The sequence below is a fragment of the Platalea leucorodia genome (assembly GCF_965183815.1).
Source record: "Platalea leucorodia genome assembly, chromosome: 3".
Taxonomy (NCBI): Eukaryota; Metazoa; Chordata; class Aves; order Pelecaniformes; family Threskiornithidae; genus Platalea; species Platalea leucorodia.
In genome coordinates, this window is record NC_138825.1 from 77,995,609 (window position 1) to 78,018,331 (window position 22,723).

At 47.7% G+C, this 22,723-nt stretch overlaps 1 protein-coding gene across 1 annotated transcript in view; it reads left to right on the forward strand.

The window, feature by feature from the left end:
* Nucleotides 1–22,723, forward strand: part of SCML4 (Scm polycomb group protein like 4) — a gene marked incomplete at its 3' end in the record, with an annotated part of 71,818 nt that overhangs the window by 20,933 nt on the left and 28,162 nt on the right. The window contains exons 2-5 of the mRNA XM_082305944.1: nucleotides 4,562–4,776; nucleotides 12,923–13,052; nucleotides 15,650–15,850; nucleotides 18,818–19,012. Coding sequence (XP_082162070.1) covers nucleotides 4,576–4,776; nucleotides 12,923–13,052; nucleotides 15,650–15,850; nucleotides 18,818–19,012 — 727 coding nt within the window. The 5' untranslated portion in view covers nucleotides 4,562–4,575. The remainder of the gene's footprint in view (nucleotides 1–4,561; nucleotides 4,777–12,922; nucleotides 13,053–15,649; nucleotides 15,851–18,817; nucleotides 19,013–22,723) is intronic.

The following is a 22,723-nucleotide window of genomic DNA, read 5'->3' on the forward strand; positions in this document are numbered from 1 at the left end:
GTTACTAGCTGAAAAGTATCCCCTCCCTCCTATTTAATAATGTGATACTCCCTCGCAGAGTGTGCTTTCCTGAACAACAGCTGAAGGAAAGCCAGACAAGATTACAAGAAGTTTATATCTTTTCCACATATGGTTGTTCTGGGAGAACATGATCTGGGAGACATGAAGCTCTGCAGGAGTCAAGAGTTGGAGGCAGGGCTGCAAGTGCTGGCAGGGACTCCTGGGTCAGAGTCCTTCTGCAGCTGGGACCAGTGTCTGTACTGGGACTGAAGGGCATTCTCCTTCAGCTGCTGTGAAACGGGCACATTTTCTACTGGACTGCACTTTTGCACCTTCCTTTGGCTTAAGGCATGAATAGCTTGTTCCTTCCCTATGCATCATCTCTGTGCCAGTCCAGGCACGGGTTTGCATGAGACCTGGTGTAAACCAAGTTTAAATGATCATCCTCTGGAATTACCGATATAAAATTTAATGTGATATTTTTACCTTCAGCCCTTGCAGTTACTGGAGTGCAGGTTAAAAGCTGCATTTATTGCAGGCATTTATTTTTATTAAGAACAGATCTTTGCAGTCCATCAAAAATACTCAGCTTGGGAGGAAATGCACTGTAGCTCCCTCCACTATCAGCTACAGTTGCCAGCCCAGTAAGCTGTGTTGCTAATCATACAGCATATACACCAACACATCATGCAGGGCAAGCTCAGGGCAAAGCACAGGCTGTTAGAAACATCCTACAGGTCACCCATGTTGGTCTAGGGCATGTTTTTCTCTCCACCCTTGTCCCTCCACAGGGGTGGACTGCCATGCACAGTGTGCTCCTCAGGATCTTCTGAAGTCATGGCAGAACCTCTGCTGCCCGGAGGGGGCAAGACTTCACCCTGCCTGCAGTGCTTGCCCGGGCATCAGGGTGGGGAGAGGTGTTTCCCTCCTGCCTCCTCTCTGGGATCTGATGGGGCAATGTGGAAGGCAGGGTTGGAAATTAAATTTCCAGATGACAATGTTTGAGAGACAAGTAAGAAAAGGTTACCCTGTGTCTAGCCCTGCATTAAGTGATGAGAAGCCACAAATATAAAGCAGTTTCCTGCTGTTATTTTTATACTAAGAATAGGAAAGTCATAGACCTAGGTCAGACTGAAGCTATGCCATGGTTGGCCGTCCAAAGCTAGTGGCTTAGGAAGAGTACAAGGACAGGGCAAACGTATACTGATTTCCCTCCCAAAATACTCTCCCAGGCTATTTGTACCTTTTTTTTTTTTGTACTGTTTTCCTAAACTGAGGGGGTGCCTTTGTTAGTAGCCTGTAATTTGCTTCCTTGAATTTGCCCTTAAATTGCATCAAGTTCTCCTAACTTGCCTTGACATCCCTAAGCTTTCCAGCAGCTGAGCTGTGGGTCAAGCCCAGGCTGTGGCAGCGGACGGGGCTGCCACAGGAACGTCCTTCCGAGGTAACGCCCTGACTTTGTCGGGGGGCGGGGGGCAGTCAGACAAGCCCTTGTACCCCTCTGGCCGACCCACAATTTGACCGCGTGTTTTTCCAGCTTGTTCAAGAGCTTTCTCCTGGCTGTAAGAGGAGGTCGTGCTGTCACCCCCTGTCAGACAGAGGCAATTTTTGCTTGTCTGCTGTCTTCCCCCGCTGCTGTGGAGCACACTTGCCTTCCAGGATCTACAGCAGCGTAACACAGTAAATGCCACCAAAGGCGCTCTCCATTTCCCTTAGCATAAAATAAAGGAGAATCAAGTCACGGTTGGGTTTGTAATTAAGCATAATAGCAACAGCTTGTGTACTGCAGTTGACTTCTTGTCTTTGCTGTATCAATTCAAATACGTTATACTGCTATCATTGTGTGCACAGTCCAGTTGGGTCTTGTGTGTCAGCACATGTGGCAAGGAGCTTGAGTTTTGCCAACGCACAGTGTCAGAAGTGTCGAGAGCAGAAAGAGAGGACCAGAAAATTGTGATTGCTAATATTCAGTGTGTTTCCTGACCACCATGTGTTTAATACTTTACCAGTTGCAAAAGAAAGCAACATTTCAGTCAAAGAAGTGCTCTGGGTCAGCAGCTCTTCTGCTTCGGGGGCTGTTAACTCTCAGAGTTTCTGAGGTGCCACCAGCTACCTTTACCATCAAAGGCGAATACAATAAAGGCAACGCAGTGTGGTGTTCAATGCAGGTCCACATCCCCTGTCTCACAGCCTCATGGCTACCAATGGCCACCACCGCAGGAACTATTGCTCTTCCTCAGGTAGGGAGCAAAACTGGGCTGGGCTTGTCTTCCTCAGCCTCTGCCAAGCTCCTCCGTGAAAGTTTGTGTTGCCAGGCTTTGTTTAAAGCAGACCAAAATGCAAAGCCTGAAGCATTAGGCTTTCATAGAGGGTTTTTGTGCCAAATCCAGTGTAATTCTTCCCTTCCCTGCTGAACTCCCTGCCCACAGCCAGCCTGTAACATAACGTCCCGGGGACGTTTTGTTTTGGGAAGTGGAAGAGACACTGAGGGTGTCCCTCAGAAAGCACTACAGGGAGGAAAATGCACACTGATGAAGACAGAAGGAAATCGGTGATGCTCAGGATACAGAGAGCTTTTCCATTTGTCTCCTGCTGTGGCAAGCCTGATGCTTTTAACCCTGAAAGTATACTCTCTGCAGTCACACGAGACTTTTATTTGGGAAAAATCAGAGCCCCATGGCAGGCTTTCAGGTGTTTTCCAAGCTGGCTGAGCATGCCTGGAAAATGCAACCACAGCAGCCCTGGACAATATGGTACATTAGGCACTGCAGGTTTGCTCTGATCTGATGTTAAACATTCAGTGTTTGCATGAGAGTTTTAGGCAGCCGATATTGAAGACTGGAAATTTTACAGTCAATCTATAAGTCCTGCCGTATGTAATGGATCTGTCTGAACTGAGCAGATACTCCTAGTGTTATTAAAAAAAAAAACATCAGTTTTTAAGATATTGCAAATAAATGCATTTACCGGAGGGTAGGGCTGAGGGCTCTCTAATTTTCTTATCCTACAGCAGACTGTGTAAACTACTGACTGGATAAGATCAGAGAAGTGAGTTGCTTGTTAGTCAGTCATGCTTACAAAGTTTTAACTAGGCAAAACATATTTGCCTTTGAGGCAGAGAAGCCCCCAGCTGCAGACATGTGTCACCAGTGGCCCCTATCAAGTAGTACCCTTCCCACTGTCTGGGAGAGCAACCCCGATTTCATTGTCAGCAATGTCAGCTCTGATCAGTCCAATCACACTGGGTTCTGAAATTCGAGATTTGAAGTGTACTGAGAAATTTGTAGATTCTGTAGTTTGTAGATTTTGTAAAAAATTGTAGTTGTTTGTAGTAATAAACAAACCTTTACTTGCTTTATGTTCTTTGAGCTTAGAGGATGCCCTTGGACCACAGTTTTAGGCTTTTCTCTGTAGCTGAGAGGGCTGACTCTGCTCTGTAAAAACAGAGAGCAGGGAGTCTTCTGTTATCACTGGCCTGAGGGAGCATGAAATTGAAAACGTCAGCCATCGCAAGGCTTATCATAAAAGCATGAGAATTGCTTAGACCCTTATGTCTAGCAATGTATGCAGGCAGGACTGGGACTAGTATTCTGCCCACGCGCAGAAAAGCAGATGCCTGGACAAACCAACATTTAAAAATGTATTTCTGCAGTTGATTTTTTTTTTTTTTAATTTACCTCTGTTAGCATGTGACCCTTGCCAGAAGCTGTGAAGATTGCTGTATATTCCCTTGGTACTCTCTGTATGGTTGTATATTTGTTTTCTTTATTAAAACCTGGACAGAGGAAAATGGACCAGATTCCACTCCATTACCCCTGCTCAACTTAATCAGCTGCATGGAGTTGTGGTGAAATAACAGCTTTTGATGGAGTACATCCAAAAGCCCACTACTAACATGCATGGTAACAGATGCTATAAAATTGCAGAGAGTAAATGTTTGGCAATTCTCCTCTGACGTGGCTACCTTGTGCCGGCAGCCCTGTGGTCCAGTTCTGCCTCCTCGCTCTGGACCGCTGTGTATAAAGCGGAGGGAAGTCCATTTTGGTATCAGTAGCACTTCCGAGGTGAGGGAGGATGTGCAGAACCACAGAATCTGGGAAAAAATCGGGTTGGCAGGGACCTCAGGAGGTCAGCTGCTCCAAACCTCTCTGAAAGCAGGCACTGATGGGTGCAAGCTCATCACGTGCCTTCACCATGCTCATCTGCAGGATGCAGGGTTAAGGTGGCCACCGTGGCGTTCACCTATTAGGCACCTGCAATAGAGACCTCGCCACCTGAGCCAGCTCCCTGTACTGTATTCATAATTAGCAGAGGGAAACGGGCATGATGAGGGTTTTGTCCAGCTTTGAAGAAGCCGAGGCAGCTGTGGCAAGGCGAATCCCACCCAGGAGCGCACATCTGCGGCATATTTGTTGCTGCTTTATGATCGACAGTAATGGAGAAAATAACAGCATGAGAAAACGTGTTACTGCGCTGCGTTTGGATGAAAAACTTAAAATCAAAAATAAATAAAAAGCTCTTTTTAATATTTTCTTTCTTTCTCTCCCTTCTGGTTGATCAGCAGCCCCGGGGCAGATGAGCCACTTGCCGTGCCTGCCGCCCAGCGTGGCCCCTGGGGAGATGCAGTCCCCTAGGATGGCGGGGAGGAAGCGAGGGCGGCCCCCGCTCCAGCCGGCGCCCATCAAAATGGCTGTTCACAACCTCTACTCGGCACCAGCCGGTGCTTTGCCGGTCGTGAAGATCCCAAAGAAGAGAGGGAGAAAACCTGGGTTCAAGGTAGATACGTGTTTTTCACACTCCTTCTCCACCTTCTGCTCCGGCAGGAACGGGGCCACTGTTGCACCTCAGACCAGGCGAGAACGGGACCGTGATGAAGGGAGGGGAATTAATTCTGGGGAGTGAAAATGAGCTACATTGTAGTGAGGGTCTTCTGTCAGTAGATTGCTCTGTTATCCACTCCATCTCTGTCTGCATCCAGCTAGCGGCACCGTACATGTTTGCTGTGCATGTTGCTTGTTTTTAATGGGAATGGGTACAGACATGCAGTCTTTTACACAAGGAGGGCAAACTGCTAACTGTTAGAAAATACTAGCTGCTTCAGTTTCTGACGTCAAAACAGAAAAGTGAGTAACGTGCGTGGTGCATGCACAGGGCCTGTCCCAGCCCTCCCTGGAAAAGGGCTCGGCCCCGGGTGCTGCCCGGCTCTTCCCTGGGTCTCTCCCGGTTCAGGGGAGGCAGCAAGGCTCCATGCACAGTGCTGCCGTCCGAGCTCTGGGCACAGGGACCAAATATCTCAGTTCCTTGGGTTTGGGCTTTATCTAGAGCAGGCTACCCTTATTGTTGCCCTTCCCTCCTTTTCACCTCCTGCCAGACCTTCTTCTTCCTCCCATCCTCCAACCTCCCTCCTTCCTCCTCTTTTCCAGCAAGCCCTCCTCACCACCCCTCTGCATCCCTTTTCCAGAATCCCCTACTCCTCTGCATCCCCCTGTGCAACACCTACTGCAGTAGCCATCAGTACCTCACCCCTTAATGCTTTCTCCTCTTCTGCCTTCTCCCGTGTCTCTCCATGCTCTCCCTACTTCATCCGCACCCCTCTCTGCTATGGAAGCACATTCTGAAGTGTGCTTCAGCAGTGCTGAAAACACACCTTGCATGGCTAAGAAACAGTTTCAGCTGCAGTTTGCCATTTCTTCTGAAAAGCCTTAACTTCGGTAATGTGAATGATGTAACAGCAGCGGCCAAGCAGAGCCAACCTGACAGCAGGCTCAGGTGTCTCTCCTGGGATTACCACAGAATTTTATAGCCGTAGTCCAAAATAGAGCTGCGTGTCCAAGCTAAGACTGGGGCAACTACTCTAGTATTTTGTAAAATGTGGAATATGGAAATACTTATTATTTTTCACTTCAGTATTAGGTTAAAACTCTGGGACAGAAACATCTGAATTGTTTTACTTGAGTTACTTGTTATTACCAATAATTTAAATTATTATCAGTAACGCTGGGTCACTTATAGGCTCTTTAGATCAAAAGCATCCAACTCTGGTATAATACTACTTTGGAGATGTGGTGAAATTGAGTCCCTGAGATGATTAAGTGATTTGCCAAACACCACGATGACTTTGTATGCAGAGTTTCAGCAGACCCCAGTCCTTCTGCCCCGCTTGTCTTGCTGACCCTCCATTTCTTATTCTGCATTTACATTTGATTTGTAATTTGAAAAAAAAAATAGAAATTGCTGTGGAGTATGTTTTGTTCCACCCCAAATGCACCCATCCACCTGTGAAAGAACCTTTCACCAACCACATATTTGTAAGTGAGAGAAGTGAAAAGGGAAACTTAAATTTCCTAAAATGCTGCAGTAACATTGCACTTCGGACCTAGGTGGCTGAGCAGTTGATTGCCGTTGCCCCCTCCTCTTCCAAAGGGATGCTTTTCCCCCCACTGGGTACCACACCCCCCCCTCCCCATCCCCAGAGACTTAGCGGGGAGGCAACGGCATCCCTCCTTCAGCGGTGAATCTGGGATGATGTTATTTCTTGGTGAGTGATGGCGAGTAAAAAGACATCCTTTTATAACTGATGGCTTAAGTTTCTGGACCTGACACTTGTGAGCTGTAGCATCCGAGGCATCTGGCCTGATGCTGTTTATTTGTGCTATAGGACTCGTACACCAAAGCAACATTTTCTGAGAGGCGCCTTTGTACACTGCGCACTCAGCTGAAGTGAACCCCTCTCCATCACAAACACTTCCCCAGTGCGAGTCAAAGATTATATTTTTTGATGGGGAACTTTAGCTTGATTTAATTAGCTCGCTAATTGTATGACTTTCAGATACCATGAGACTTAAACGCATTTTAAAAAATGACTCCCTGCCCAAATGGCAGAAGACCAAATTCTTTATAGCAACAAGATAGCTGAATTATTACAGAACAGATGGAAAAATACTTCTGAATTTTTAGCAAACTAGGAATTTACAGCCTAGATTTAAATTTATTTTGACTGAGATGTGAATAACAGACATTTTCAATCACATGCTCTTTATAGCCAGATGACCCATTGCCTGTTTTCGTTGATATTAAAGCAAATATCTGTGTCTTCCTAAAATGACATTTCATCACGCTTCACTACCAAGCAAAGTCCTTTTTCTCGCTATCCTGTTTATTTTTTCACAGCTTTGGTTATAAAATTTCATCAGCTGTTTTTCCAAAAACAGTTTTGTACCTGATGCAAAGCTATTTGCCATAAAATGCTACATTTTCCCTAAATACAATATTCTTTCTGACTGTCTGAATCTCATTAGGAAAAAGCCTATTCTGGCAGCTGGGGGGTGGTTAGTAGATGGATCAGCTTTATTTCTCTGGCTGTAAGTGAGGAGCAGCCCCGAGGATCCGCTTGGAAAGCCCATACGAGGGAAGGTTGTGTTAGCATCATGGGGGATTTGCAGTATTAGAGGACATCGGAGCGACACACGCGTGAGGCAGTGCTGCGGCAAAGACCACCACATCCCTCCCAGAGGGCAACAAAACCCATCCGAGCAGCCCGAGGGCAGCTTGTCCCCGCATGCCACTGCAGCAGCTTCTGCCTGGGCAGGTGGCCCCAGCCTGGGGCGAGCAGTCGGCTGGGACCTTGCAAGCTCCTGCCAGGTGGGGTGGGTAGCAAGAGTTGCCCTGCACAGGACGGTGCATGGAGAGTGGAGTGACAATATTTCCATTACAGAGCATAGGTTGCCCTGCTGTCCTAGAAGTCACTATTAATGATGACAAATAAGCAGTCAGGATTCGGACACACTGGGACCAAGATTGCACAGACAAGCTTAAAGTGGCCTGATTATTCACCTGTTCTGTGATACAGCCTTGGATTTCAAGGTTGCATACACTACTCTTAAGGTTACCTGCCTCATTCACTGCAAAACACTTAAGGGATGTAGGAGGCTGCGTGCAGACTCCCCTGCATCATTTGCTGCGCAGAAGAAAGGTATGGTATGACACAAGAAGAAAAGGTGGGAAAGACCTTGGACTGTGTTTTGCCTTTCCCAGCACAGTGCTGAGCCCTCTCTGCCCCAGAGACTGAGCTGAGCCCTGACTTGCCTCACGCTGAGCCTCCTTACCCGCAGCACAGAGAGCGTGACGTATAGTCAAGGACCTCAAAATGTATTCAGAAGCTCTGTGCTTCCCTTGGTGCACGTTTAATGGCACCTTTCTGCCCAGCCGTCAGAAGCCCACACAGCAGAACCAGGCCGGCCCAGGCACTCACTGTGGTACACATCTGTGTGCACATCTGCAGGTGCTGGAGGTGGTTTTCTCTCCAGCAGCAAAATCTCTTGTGGCCAGAAGGTGCCTCTGCCCTCCTGGCTGGAAGGACACTGGCCCGCGGGGATGGGATGAACCCCAGCCTTTTCTAGCAGATGTTTTGTCAGGACAAGGGACAACCAGTACAGGGGAACTAGGAGCCATAAAGATCAAGACCTATGATCTAAGTGGTTTAAGGAAAGCACACAGAAAGTTTGCATCTTGGTTCGTCTTATTTCTTTCCTGTGTATTTTATTATACGAGCTGGCAGAGAACTTGTTCAGAAGAAGAAAAAGCTACCTGGTAAATGTTCTTCTCCCTCTTTCACTTTTTTTTTTGGTGTGGGATGACAGAAATATCAGCTAGATGAATCCTGACTGCTCCAAAACGCTGTGCAGATCATAACAGAACTCAACAGGGTCCTCCCTGTCTGGGGCCACTGCATACTCAGATAAGCCTGCAGCCAGCATCAATGTCATGAAAGCCCAAGTTCTCTCTGCATCTAATGCACTGTGACTTTGGCAAAGTACACACAATTATTTTCTTCCCTAAATCTCTGATCAGCTTTCTCTGATCTCTTTTCCATGGTAGAAGGTCCATAAGACTGGGGGCGGGGGGGGGGGGGGGGGGGGGGTTGGTTGTACATCTTGTTTTAAAGCAACCATTGTCTTTTATGTCTCCTGCTGTGCATATTAAAACTTATGACGTTTGATATTCAAAAGCTGATTCAAATATCTTACCACAAGGATTTCCCAAAGCGCTCTGACAGACTTGCTCTGTCTCCTTTTTTCTCTCTCTCTTTTTCACCGCTTTTTTTCACTTTTATGGATATGTGCTCTCTACTGCCAAGCTCTCAGTCAGTCAGCTGGTTGGTTGGGCTGGCTTTTTGATAGAGAAGGATCAGTCCAAGAAAAGACATCTTTAAATTAAATACTTGGAGATCTACACTTGGTAATATTCAGGGACTATTCAGGGGTTCAGTGTCCAGAAGGTATTTAAGCTATGTTTGCTAGCTTACTGTCTCTTGTAATCAGGCATTGTTTTATTTTGATCTAATGAAGGCACGTTCTCAGCTACCCCTAATAAAATGTCATTTAGCTGTATCCAGAGGCTGTAGAGCACATACTGTTGCAATTAAGTTTGCAGTAAACTGTTCGCTAAAACAGCAAACTGCCAAGAAGGGGCTTCCAAGCTAGAGAGTTTACACAAGTCTTGCCCTCTGTTTATTTGCTCTTAAACATAAGCCTGCCTGGGCCTCCAACAGCCAGGGAACAGGTGGAGAAAGAGGTCTACTGGGCACTGTCCCACCTTCACCTCCACTGGGCTGATGGTGCTTGTGGGGCAGCACACACTCAGATGGTGCATGAGGCTCAGGCGCTGGAGAGGGGACTCGTGTGCCTGTGTTTGGGGCCACTGGGCTGTGAGCCAGTAAGGGGGATAAAGAGCCAACAGGCAAGTGAAACAGAAATTATTAGGTGTGCTGTCTCCAAAATAGTGTCTATGTGGATATGTGCATGTGTGAGTCCATATATATATTTTTATACAGAATGAGAGGAAACGGCCTTAAGTTGTGCCAGGAGAGGTTTAGATTGGATATTAGGAAAAATTTCTTCACCGAAAGGGTTATCACGCATTGGAACAGGCTGCCCAGGGAAGTGGTTGAGTCCCCATCCCTGGAGGTATTTAAAAGATGGGTAGTTGTGGCACTTAGGGACATGGTTTAGTGGTGGACTTGGCAGTGTCAGGTTTACAGTTGGACTCGATGATCTTAAAGGTCTTTTCCAACCTAAATGATTCTATGATTCTATGCTTATATATATATGCATACATAAATATATGTACAAGTATATATGTACATCTCTATATAAATGTATATACTTGTATATCTGTGTATATACTATGTACAAACACACATATGTCTATATGCATTTATTATATATGCATATGTGTGTACGATCAAAAGTGAGCCCAGAAGCCTAGCATAAGGGCTACCCAAAGTTTCACAGTGCCAGCCCACTTCAGCATAGAAAAGTGAGTCATTGACATGTTGCTACAGAACAAAAGCAAACCTTGCCACTTCTCACCTTCCCACATGGGATAAACCCCAAACTGGATCAGGATCTTGATTTTTGAAACACTGTCTTCCCCCCATTTATTTTAATTGCTGGGAAAACTAACCGACAACACTTTGCCGCTGGTCTCTCCTGAGCCCAATCCAAAGGCAAGACAACCCTATAAAAACAGGACAACACAGGCAGGTGAGGACTGGCATTAGCCAGGAGCCAGCTCAGGGTCCCTAGTCCCCTACGGCTGCCATACAGCAGGAGGTAAAATCCATAGCTTGTCTTACGTTCACTTATTGAACATTTTCTCCCTTGTTCAGGCTAAATCCAAAGCAATTTAGCCCAGCCCAGGGGAGGGGCACCATGTGGAGGGGGCACCATGTGGAGGTGGTGCCTGGCACATCTGAGACAGGTGGGATACAGCCTCTGCCCCAGGTGCCAAACAGAGCCCTGCAGGGGATGGTGCCCAGATGAGGAGCCAGCTTTTATTTCCATCCCGGCTTATCGTGGCCATCTTTCCACAGAGGCTGCTCTGAGGGAAGCTCTAGGTTGCATAAAGGAGCAAGTTCAGGAAGGCCTTGGTGGAGCTCCGGCAGGCAAAAATTACACCCATCTCAACAAAGATGGCCTTTTTGGTTTTTTTGATGGGTACCATCCCAGAACAGGCTACTGTGCTACTGAAAGCAAGAGAGATCTTGAATTCTCTCTAAGTGAAGCCCTTGCTGGATAAGCCAGTAACTGGGGAATGATCCAAACTCCCAAAGATTTAATGGTAAAAAGCTCACTTGGGTGGCACTAAGTACAACAACATTCCCTCTCCCTTCCCAGCTTTCTGTTTTTACCATTACACTGAAACAGCAACCATTATTTTAGACAGTTGTAATCATAATCATGGACAGCATGAATCTTTACGCAAAATTACCTCCACTCTCCAACAGGACTTGCTCAAGGTTTGGGTTTGTAGTCAGTGGTCTGGCTTCATTTCTACCTACAATATACTTTGTACATTATTTCCAGCTTGGGCGTAAGCTCTGAGAGAAGCAATACTCTGCAAATTCAACAGGTCTAAAAATTCCTTTTCATTCTTACGCTTGTCACTTATAGCATTTTTACTTTTGGCCACTGAAAAACAACAACAAAAAAATCACCTGCCAGAAGAACAGCTCGGTGTAGTATATGTAAATATATAAACCAGGCAGCTGCGTGTCTGGCTCTCTGCTTTCCCCTCGCTTCCCTTCGTAGCGAAAGGGTATCAGGAATAGCGTGGCCAGCAGGACCAGGGAGGTGATGGTGCCCCTGTACTCGGCACTGGTGAGGCCGCACCTCGAGTACTGTGTTCAGTTTTGGGCCCCTCACTCCAAGAAGGACATCGAGGTGCTGGAGCGTGTCCAGAGAAGGGCAACGAAGTTGGTGAAGGGTCTGGAGCACAAGTCTTATGAGGAGCGGCTGAGGGAACTGGGGTTGTTTAGCCTGGAGAAGAGGAGGCTGAGGGGAGACCTTAGTGCTCTCTACAACTACCTGAAAGGAGGCTGTAGCAAGGTGGGGGTCGGTCTCTTCTCCCAAGTAACAAGTGATAGGACAAGAGGAAACGGCCTCAAGCTGCGCCAGGGGAAGTTTAGGTTGGATATTAGAAAAAACTTCTTCACCAAAGGGGTGGTCAGGCATTGGAACAGGCTGCCCAGGGAAGGGGTTGAGTCTCCATCCCTGGAGGTACTTAAAAGATGGGCAGACGTGGTGCTTGAGGACATGGTTTAGTGGTGGACTTGGCAGTGTTAGGTTAACGGTTGGACTCGATGATCTTAAGGGTCTTTTCCAACCTTAACAATTCTATGATTCTATGATTCTATGAAAGGAAAAGCGAGAGTGGTACCTTCAGGTCACATCCATCACATCAGCCCTTTGTAATTATGAGGACCTGATCATCACTTGACTGGTGAGATGTTGCCAGGTACTGGCAGCATAAAGACGTAGTGATATTGCACCATAAATTCCCATCGTGTTTCACTTCTCCAAGCCGGGCTGCAGGTCATGAAGATTACTGGGTGCAACAGTGCAGCAGTTTGTATTTACTGTCTGGTAATAACGCACTATGGAGCACAGTCTGAGCTTATTTACACGGATGTTAGCCCAAAGTAGCCTCTTGGTGCCACTGGATTTACACAAGATTTACACCCCTGTAACCAAGAGCAGAATTTGGCCCTAAATTATGATGTAGTTAAAGACCCTGTGTTTCTGAGTTGCAGAGAATTGTTTACACCCACATGAAACGGGTCGTAAAATGCCATTGCACTGATTTGTTAGAGTGTTACACCCAATTTGCTCAGGTGTAAATAACTACCCGGTGGGTGGCATAATATTTGCATCCTGTAACTTAAGGCGTTGTTGTCTGCTGCAAATCAGTCAGGCTTCAGGTTCCAGTATCCTCCGGGGAGCAGAATGGATGATCCTGGCCTGGAGAAAGTGATGCAATAGCAGACTGCTGAAGAGTGGGAGTTCATGGGGAGTGACATATACAAAATAAAACTGGAATATCTTGTGTATATTTTCATTGCCCAACCGGTTATTTTTTGCAGCTGAAGTCTCGTGTCCTGATGACTCCCTTAGCGATCTCTCCGCCGAGAAGCACACCAGAACCAGATATTAGTTCAATCCCCCAGGATGCAGCTACGATACCCAACTCAGCCACCCCACAAGCTCTCACAGGTACCCACCCTCAAGTGCTCCTTGGCCAAGGGGTGAGCAGAAACCACGGGTTGACAGCCAGATGCTGTTCTTTCCAGAACAGGCACAGCTCATGAAAATGGGGTGTTTGCAGATTAGACTGGTGGCCAGTGACAAAAAGCACAGATGTCCTGCAAGACTATATTTTGACTGCCATGTGTCAAGTTTAGTGGAGACCTCAAATCTTTTCCTCTTGCAATGTGGACATCAGTGTCCCATGGATACTACCATTTTATACCCGACACTTACCCCTTCAAAAGTGTTGCAGTGACCAGACTAAACCCCAATGTGAACATGAAGCATCTGTTACAGCTGTGGGGAGAAGAAGGACAGAGGAGCCATGGTCTGACTGTAGGCAGGGTTAGCAAGCACGTAAACCCCAATGCCTTGTATCAACAGCAGACCTGGTCATTTCTGACTGTAGTCACAGAAAACATAGCCTTGTTCTTTTTTTTGCTTATATTACCAGAAGAAACATAGGTCAATGCTTTTAAACTGATGTAAATGAGAAGCAAATCAACAAGACAGATGATTTACCCTGAGATTTCAGGAGAGAAATGGATTAGATAACATTAGAATCTAAACACAACACATAAATCCCATTATTTCTTAGCTGGGATGCACAGAGGAGAAGTTTTCCATCTGCTCTGGTAGCAGAATGATACTAAACGTAGTGACAATGATGATAATAATATATTTTATTCTCATTTATCCCTTCACATGCAAAGACTGCAAAGTGCTTGGCAAATATCAGCCAAGTGGCGTTTCATAGTGCTGCCCTGAGAGGTGTGCCCGGTGCCGCTTTTGGAGGGGAACAGGGAGGCACAGTCCACCAGCCCCACCAGATCGCCGGGGTGGCCACAGAGACAGAGGCTCCATGGGTCATTTTGGGCTCTGCGGATGCGGCTTCCCGCACCTCCATCTGCCTGTTCCCATGCCGCTGGCACCTTTTGTCCCAGCATCTTCCCAACGGTGCATGTAGGCTCCCACCAGAGCAGAGTTTGCGGGAGGTGGAGGCAGGCTCAAGCCAACTTTTACTTCCCTATCTGCACTGAAGGGACCACAGGGGCCCTCACTCCCCAGCAAGGGACCCAGCACGCTGCCTGCAGGCTGCAGAGTCCCTCCTGCTGCCAAGCCCCGAACAAAACTGGTGGCTTGTCACGGCAGAAGCCACATCCTGCAGATTTGGCAAGGTCTGGCACAGTGGCACACCAAGAAAGCGCACCCTGACAGCCCCCTGCAATTCATGCATGCTGCTGCTGTCTTTCGATGCATTATCCCTTTCTTTGTTTGGCACGCAGAAGGTGTAAAGTGCTATATAATGATAAGTATGATTGCTATTATCCTCCTGTTTAGCCAGGATATACTGCTTGAGCCCCTTCTGCTGTTCAGTGAGAGGCTGGGTAGCAGAGTGCGCTGTGACAGTCGCACTAGATTTTCATTACGGTGATGCAAACTGTAAATTATTTCCAACTTTACACAGCTGTCACCATGTCCTCCACTCCGCTTGATGTTTTTTTTGTCACATATCTGATTTCTGTCAGAGGATAATGTTATATTGTCTGAGAGATGACAGCTCAAGCACACTCAGCCAGCTATTATAATATGTCTCACTTTAGCCTGACTTTAGGCTGTGTCTTAGTCGCCCTTAGTTACCACAGCGTTATCTCCGCTTCCTCTGAGATGCAGTTAGCCTCAGCCAAGCTTAAAATAAGTTCATGCTAGCGAGAGAACACTGATTTTTTGGCTATTGCCAGCAGGCCTGATGGCATGTAGAAAAACTGCCTTCACAGGCAACGCTGTATGAGAGGAGGCATGCAGGGCTTGGCTGTGAAGAGGCTGGGGCATCCCTCACAGACGCCCTGTGCAGCGCAGCCGCGCAGCTGTGGTCCCAAATGAAGATTTAGCACTGCACGCCATGTACAGTTTCCCTCGAAGCAATGCAGTTTGCAGAGTGCTGGATTGGACATGGGGGTCAGGAAGCTCCCAAAGACTGGAGTCTCTGGTATTGCACTGTGCAGCTCAGCGCAGCATAACCCTCTAGGAATTCCAGCTGCATTGAGGTCAGAAGCAGAAAGGAACCAAAGTCTCCCAAAACTCAGCTCAGAATAGTGCTTCTGAGAGGGCCTCTCAATGAACCAGTCTGAAAACACATAGAGAAAATAAACAAACAAACAAACCAAACCACCTCAGGCTGGAGTTTACCCATCGCTGTAAGGTCACCCCTGCTAGTCACTGTCCTGCACTTCCCGGGCATTTTTTCTGGTGACCAGCTGGATGTGCAAGGCAGTTGGCAAGACAGCAGAGCCCAGGCACACACAGGGGGGCTTCCAGGAGCTTCTTTAGTTGCATGTAGCTTACCTGCACCTGTGACACCAAGCAAAGGCCCAAACTCAGCTTAATTCACATAGAGCATGGGCGATCAGTGCAAGGAAGCCTGGCTGCGCCATCACAAATGGCAGCAATCCACCAATGAATGGAAGATCTTATGAAATAAATAGAAAAGTATAAAGCTAGCATTTGCTAGGATGCTCTCTGGTCCATTTTGCAATAACCTTGTTGGGATTTTGTTTCTACAGTCTGCATTTATGTCAATAAACAAGCGAACCTGGGGCCGTACCTTGACAAAAAAAAAGTGCAGCAGCTCCCAGAGCACTTTGGGCCCGAGAGACCGTCCACAGCCCTGCAGCAGGCTGTTCAGGCCTGCATCGACTGCGCGCTCCAGCAAAAGGCCGTCTTCTCGCTCATCAAGCAGGGCTATGGAGGCGAGATGGTGTCAGGTAAAGCATTTTTGTAACGGGTTTGTGGCCAGTTGGGAAGTGCTTGAAATCTTAACCTGCTCCCCAGTGCTGACTGTCCTAGCAGTCCCATTCACATCATCAGGATGGCAACCTGCTTTAAACATCACTTACGCCTTTGTAAAATGAGCTGCTGCAGGAATTGCCCAGGTGTCAGATGAAAGTCTATTGGTAAAAAGCATTGCAGCGGTGATTCAAGGGAGGGATAGGGCTAGCTCCAGAGTCCTGCGCTTACCGCTTTTTGAAACAGTGTTGAGGCCAGGTCTGTGAGCTGAGTTTTTCATGCAGCCATACAAGGATGAGCAGCATTGCAAGCCTGCATCATGCCACACGTTACTGCCACAGGTTGCTCTAAAGGAAAACTCGCAGAGAGTTCAGCTGCTGGCATGTCCTCCACCTGCAGTTCATGAGCCAAATCTGCTCTCAGCTGTAGGAATTGCAAAAGTCCCGCAGCAATTGCCCATACAGCAGGACTATACAAATATATCAGAGAGAATCAGAGATCAGAGGGAACTTCCCAGGAGCTCCTCATCTTCCCGCAGTGACACTTCTCACTGTGTCCTGATGAGTCTCCTGTGTCCCATGCTGAATCCCCTGGCGTGGCTCTCAGACATGAACTTTTCTTTTAATCACAGCAAGAGTTTTGTGTCACAACATTGTTTTAGCACATGGGGATGCAGTGGGAATGAAACAATGATGGGAATATGGGAATAACGCTCTCTAATGAGCTGCCGCGGATGAGTCAAGCACGAGCACGAAGCCAAGGACTGCAAGCCCAATCAGTTTTGCAGGGACCACAGCAGCTCAGCTGTGCCACTGGGACCCTCTTGTGTGGGAGCCCAGGCTCTGGCCCACTGCGCAGCATATAAACCCTGCTTCCTCCCTCTCCTCTCGTTCTCAGGTATGTCTTCCCTAAGGGACATCAGAAATAATCTAAGAATTATCCAGATTTGTTTACAGAAACAGAAGACTGAAGCAATTTAGTGCAAAGCTTCATTTTTGCCTGGTTCTGTGCTGCGTATATGACTTTCATTACAAGCAGGAGAGTCATGTTGTGCACCAAGCCTGCCTTGGTGCACAGTCCCTTGGTCTCAGTTCCTCTGAGCTGGCTTGGCTTCAGGTACCTGAGCTAAAAGCACCTAATGTTGCTTCCAACTTCATGCCTCTTCTAATCATTGAGGAGGGGTAAGTGGCCTCCTAGTCATGGTGTGGCTCTGAGATTGCAGCTCACTCCCAGCCCAGCATCAGCGCAGACAGATTTTGTCATGGGCTTTCCAGTCTTCTCATGGCTTGGCTCACAGATGCTCAACCGGCTGCAGAGCAGGATCGTTTACAGCAGATGAGGCCAGTAGGAAATCTCTGAAGTTATCCCAAAGATTATAAGCCTAACATTGCAATTTATACTCATCAGTAGTGACTGGAGGCTGTAGGACTGGAAAAAACCTTCCAGATGATGGAGTTCAGGCAGCCATATCATGTAGTCCTCCCTGCAAACCATGTTGACACCTGAATGTGTCCTGCTACAACTGATCCTGGTGGGTCTGTTGTGACCACTTCTCTCATGGCTGGGACCTATGGCCTTTTTGATTGCTGGCTAAATATATTCCCTGACAGCTTTGTCTAGGAATTTTAATTGCTCTGCTCTCACCCTTGAGTTCAATCTTGGATGTATTTCTAGAGAGCAGTCCTCATCCTACTAGGCTGAAATACAGTTTCTTTCAGGTCCTCTCTGTATTGTGAGGAAGATCGCTGGATTAGTGAAAGAAGTGTGAGTGTCTTCCCACAGCCCCACGTAGCAGAGATGGTGATGGCTGCAGTGCCACAGGGAAACTTTCTGTTCTCTGAACATCGCTGTGGCCTGCCTGTGCACCTCTTCAAGTGTGAATTCACCCTTCTTGGGCCTGGATGACCAGAATGGTGCCCATCAGTCCAGCTCAGGTTTCACCAGAACTTTATATAGTGGAATTGACACTCCCTTGTCTCTTCTGGAAATGCTTTGTTCAATAACTCCTTGAAATATATTCGGCTTTTTCATCACTGTGTCACCTTGGTGGCTCATGGGCATCTGGTGAGCCTGTCCCATCATTTTGCCTCCCATGAGGTTCTGTTGAGCCTCCTCAAAAAAATTAATGGATTGCCATGTACTTCCTAGTACTTTTTCCACCTGTTTTTATTATTGCAGGGCTCAAGATCAGCCAATACATTCTGTGCAATCTCTCAGTCCTCTTCTCCATTGATAATGCCTCCTAGCTTACAGCATCAACGAAATATATTTGTGCCAGCATGGACCACTGCTGGTTTCTCTCCAGTGCTTGGGGTCTCCTGCCAGCAGAGCCTGTCATCGTCTCCTGACCCACCTTTCATATGCAATCCTTTCCAGTTTAATGAAATATTTCTCATACTTTACTGAATCCTGGATAGACCACAGTGGCCAACCTTCCCTTGCCTATAAATGTGATTAAATCAGTAAATGAAGATCCATGATGAAGCTGGTAGCCCTCTTTTCAGTACAGCCCTTGTACCTTTTATTCATTCACAGCCGAGTCTTTAATTCTTGTCTCCCCATTATCTTTTAAACCTTGGGTATTGCTGAAGTCAGCCTAATAGCCCATCACTGGCAGATCACTTTCTTTCCCCTTCCCTACACCAGGGTATCATAATTGCCTCCTTCCAATCATACAATACAGCGTTCAGTTGGATGCATATATTAGAAATCCTTGCACTGCTGGCCATGCCAGTCGGCATCTTTCAGTGCTCCAGGGGGAAGGTGATCTGAGTCACACAAACTCAGCTCCTTAAGCTCCTCCAGTTTGTTTTGTACTTCAGGTGGGGCAATTATGTAAAATATTTTAAGACATACAAATACTTGTGTGAAATCTTTTCACCTGCTCTCATTCTTCCTCCTGCCATGCATCCCCAAGTATTGAATTGCTCCTGCTTGCTTTCCAGTTTCAGCTTCTTTTGAGGGGAAGCAGCATCTCCTGAGCCTGCTGGTAGTGAACAGCATCGGGTACGTCCTGCGCTTCCTGAAGAAGCTCTGTCGCAGCCTCTTGTGTGACAATCTCTTCAGCAACCAGCCTTTCCAGCAGTACAACACCGTGTCGGAAAGCCCAGAGGTGTATGAAAACAGACGGATGGAGGCAGGTAGGCTGCTTGATCAATTTGGGCTCAAGATTTAATAGGGTTGAAGAAATTACTATCTTTTTTTTGGTCCGGTACTGTATATGCTAGAGAACTGCAGGTCTCTGCGGGAGCTTTCCAGAGGGAGGCAGTGGGCTGATTTCCAGTATTTTTCCCAGTGGCTATAGAGGAGGTTTTTGGGCAATAACCATTGTGTTGAGGAGCCCCAGCAGTGATAGGGATAATTTTTTAATTATTTTATATCTCTTTGTTTCTTTTATCTCTTTTCTTAAGGAAACAAGGCTTGTATGACCATATTGTCCTTTTTTCTGTCAGTTCTCTCCCAGAACTTCTGGCCTCCTCAAGTATACCTGGGCCTGGGGTAGAAGCCTCAAAGGGATTAAGCTCCTTCAAGTTTCAGGCAGGCAGAAAGGTAGAGGGAAAATTTCTCTCTCCATCCAACTCAACCACCATATTAGACACTGAAGGATCCTCACTGATTATCAAGCCTCCTCTACTTGCAGACCCACCACAGAGTGTTGCCTGTCCCCACTCACCAGACCCCTCTACTCGCGCACTGCTTTGGCTTGTTGGCTGCGGCGAGAGGTGGGAGGTCGGGTGAGCGTGTGGACCCCATCCCACGCTTCGGTGTCACAGTGGCATGAATGGGAAATTACTGCCATAACGGGTGTGCTCTGAGCCAGCACTGCCCCAGCACTTCGTTACCTGCGTGCTTCCCCGCTTGCACGCCGCTCGTTTGAAGGATCACCTGTAAAGCAGCACCGTCTGTCTTCACTTGAGGGGACCTCTTACTGGGTGAAGGGAGAGAGCCGCTCACAGCAATGTAGTTTTGGGTCAGCGCCATTAGCATAAATCTAAGGTAATGTTATTAGCTGTAGTGCACCTAGCCTGGATCCCGATCTGTCACCTCCACTCATGAGTGTAAACCTAAATGAGACGGGTGACTGCAAAGGGGTTTGCTTTGCTACTTGCAGAAGCATTTCTCCTATCTTAAAATGCCTGTGGGCACCAGCAAGGTCCCTGCCTTAGTGCTTGACCATGTGGGACGAAGCCTGGAGGAGCTGTGGAGTGGGGCAGATGCACCCAAGGATGGTGGTGGTCCAGAGAGACACATGCCTCAAGCAGCACCAGGCTCCCAGGTGGATGGCACGCCTGGGCTTACTTCTTGCCCACACCCCACTGTGCTGGGATGGGGCACTGGCCCCACGCAGCCCCCGTGGAGCTAGGACATGCCTGCAGCCCCCTTCTGCAATCAGTGGCTGGAAAGCTGCCCTGGGGCCCTACTATGGACATCGCTAAAGTTAGTTTAGAAAAAAAGAAAGATGCAAAGTTATGGCCCTGAACCCACGCTTCACCTGCAGGCTTCCTCCTGACTTAAATTATTTTTCCTTCTCTTTTATTAACAACACTGTATGTGTTTGGGGAGCACACTGTCTCTCATGCATTCAGTTTAATGGCAGCTACATGCTGGCAGCTGAGAGAAAGGTGTTTTAGTGTCCACAATTATGATCCACGAATCGCTTGTTTGCCAGGAAGACCCTATGTGAGTGCTTTGCACATCAAAGCTGGGAGTGGGCTGTGCACAAAGTGCAGAAATTGCCTTTTTGTGCAAAGACATCGAGCTGCCGCTCTTACACATAGGAGAGGAAAGGCAGGAACCCAGACTGAAAAGCAATATTTTTTTTCTTCTGGACTAGGACATTTGCAGCAACCTGAATGTTTCTGAGAGGTCAAGGGATTTCTATAGCACTGAGTGAGTGCAGCCCAGGAGTCCTGGTATTAGCATTTTAATTTGCATGTACATTTGCATTTACTTTTGCACGGCAAGGCTGTATGTGATGGAAGGCAACTCCACAACAGGAGTTTTTACAGTGGCTGTTACACTCTGAGCATCTCCCTCCCTCCGTAATTTCAATGCAGATGTCCCTGACACCATTCCCACTGGCTCTGCCCAGCCACTGAGGAAAGGGCAAAAACAGTATTTTGCCCCAGACCAGGCAGGAGATGTGGATGTAGGGAAGGCTTCTCTTCCTTGGCTCTCCCACTGCTGGGGGGCAATTAATAGACCCCCTGGAGGCAGCATGGGCTGGGCAGCCTGGGCTAGTCAGGGCTAGTGCTGGCCTGGGCTCTCCTCCCCTCTGCCTGGGGGTGGGATGAGGGAAGAGGCAGTGGCTCTTGGTGTCACCAGCAGCACTGTGGTACAGTGGAGAATGCGAGCTGTGAAATAGCTGAGGGCAGCAGTTGTACATGGTATTAAAACTCCCCCACCAGGCTTCAGCTTGTTCACCCTGCGGTTTGATAAGCCACTGGCCTGTTAAGCAGAGAGCCATAGCATGACCTGCTATGCATGGGTCCACATGACCTGCAGAGATTTGGGTGCTTCCCTGTTGAAATGAGGTCATGGGAGAGGTGATGGAGGAGCCACCTGGTCCCGCAGTGAGGGAGGCTGTGATGAGCAATGCCGTTTCCAGAGCAGCCAGGTGCTCAGGTGGCTCTCTGAGCCTCTGAGGGGACTCTCCTTCCACCAAAGATTAACAGAAATATCATGAGATGGGATTTGAGGACACTTTCAGCACTCTGATGACCACCGACCTGGTGTACCAAATTTGGTGAACCCGGGTTGCTCTGCCAAAGCCTGTCCATGGGGCTAGCCAAGCTCAGCAGCTTCACCAGGCAACCCGCTGTCTGCATTGCTGCGGGCCCCACGATGCAGGCTGGAGAGCTGGGGGCTGGTTTCAGTGCAGCCAGGTAGTCATTTGGAAAGCCCACCTACAAGATTACTGCTTAGCCCCAGAGTGCAGAGGAAGGCATGGAAGGAGAAATTAACTCTACCGCATAAAGCCTTTGAAATGGGGAATTTTGGAGAGGGGAAAAGCTGCCTCTTCCTTAGGGCAACTAATGCCCAGCTCAGGAGCTGTCTGTCCACAGCTGTGTGGCAGAGGAACTGGAGTGACAGCCTTGCACCCTTCATGCTGTGCTCAGCTGGAGCCAGGCAGACATAATATTCCTGTTCATCATGTCAGGCTGTATTCAACAGCTCCATTGGCACCAGTTGAGTAACTCTAGTTTTAGGCACTAGGGCTTGAGCCACTGAGTCTATGTTTAATGCTGCATTGCCTAAATCTCCTTCCATCTCCCCAGGAGCCAGTGTTTCTCTGCAGCAAGGTCAGCACAGGGGGGGACCTCTGCTACACAGAACAGAGATGGGGTTTCCCTGTAGTGGCAATAATAAGGAGGACAGTAGGAGCTCTTCTTGTAGACGGGTCTGTGAGGGCGCCTGTTGGGATAGAGCTTGCATGGAAGGAGCAGAGCCATAATAAAGCACCGCAGGAAGCCATGCAAAGCAGCCACATTTTTCATTGTTTCTGTTCTCCAGCTTGTAATCGAGATGTTCTTTCTTTTAAAATCATGTGTTTTTCAGCCCCTGTGTACCAATGAATTTAATACATGTATTGACTTTGGTGCAGTTACTCTTGATTTACACTGGCAGAAGTGAGAGGAGAAGCCGGCATCGTGTCCAGTCATATTAATCCACTTACACCATACAGGAGTCACCTTTTAACCTTGCCCCGAAGCACATGCCCTTAAGCCATTATTCACCTGTGCTCACAGCAAACTGCCAGATGCTAATGGCTGCGTACAGGCCAGGTGGGATTTGTTGATACATGCATATATCACTTACAACGATGTTTTACATGTCTAAAAGAAGTACAC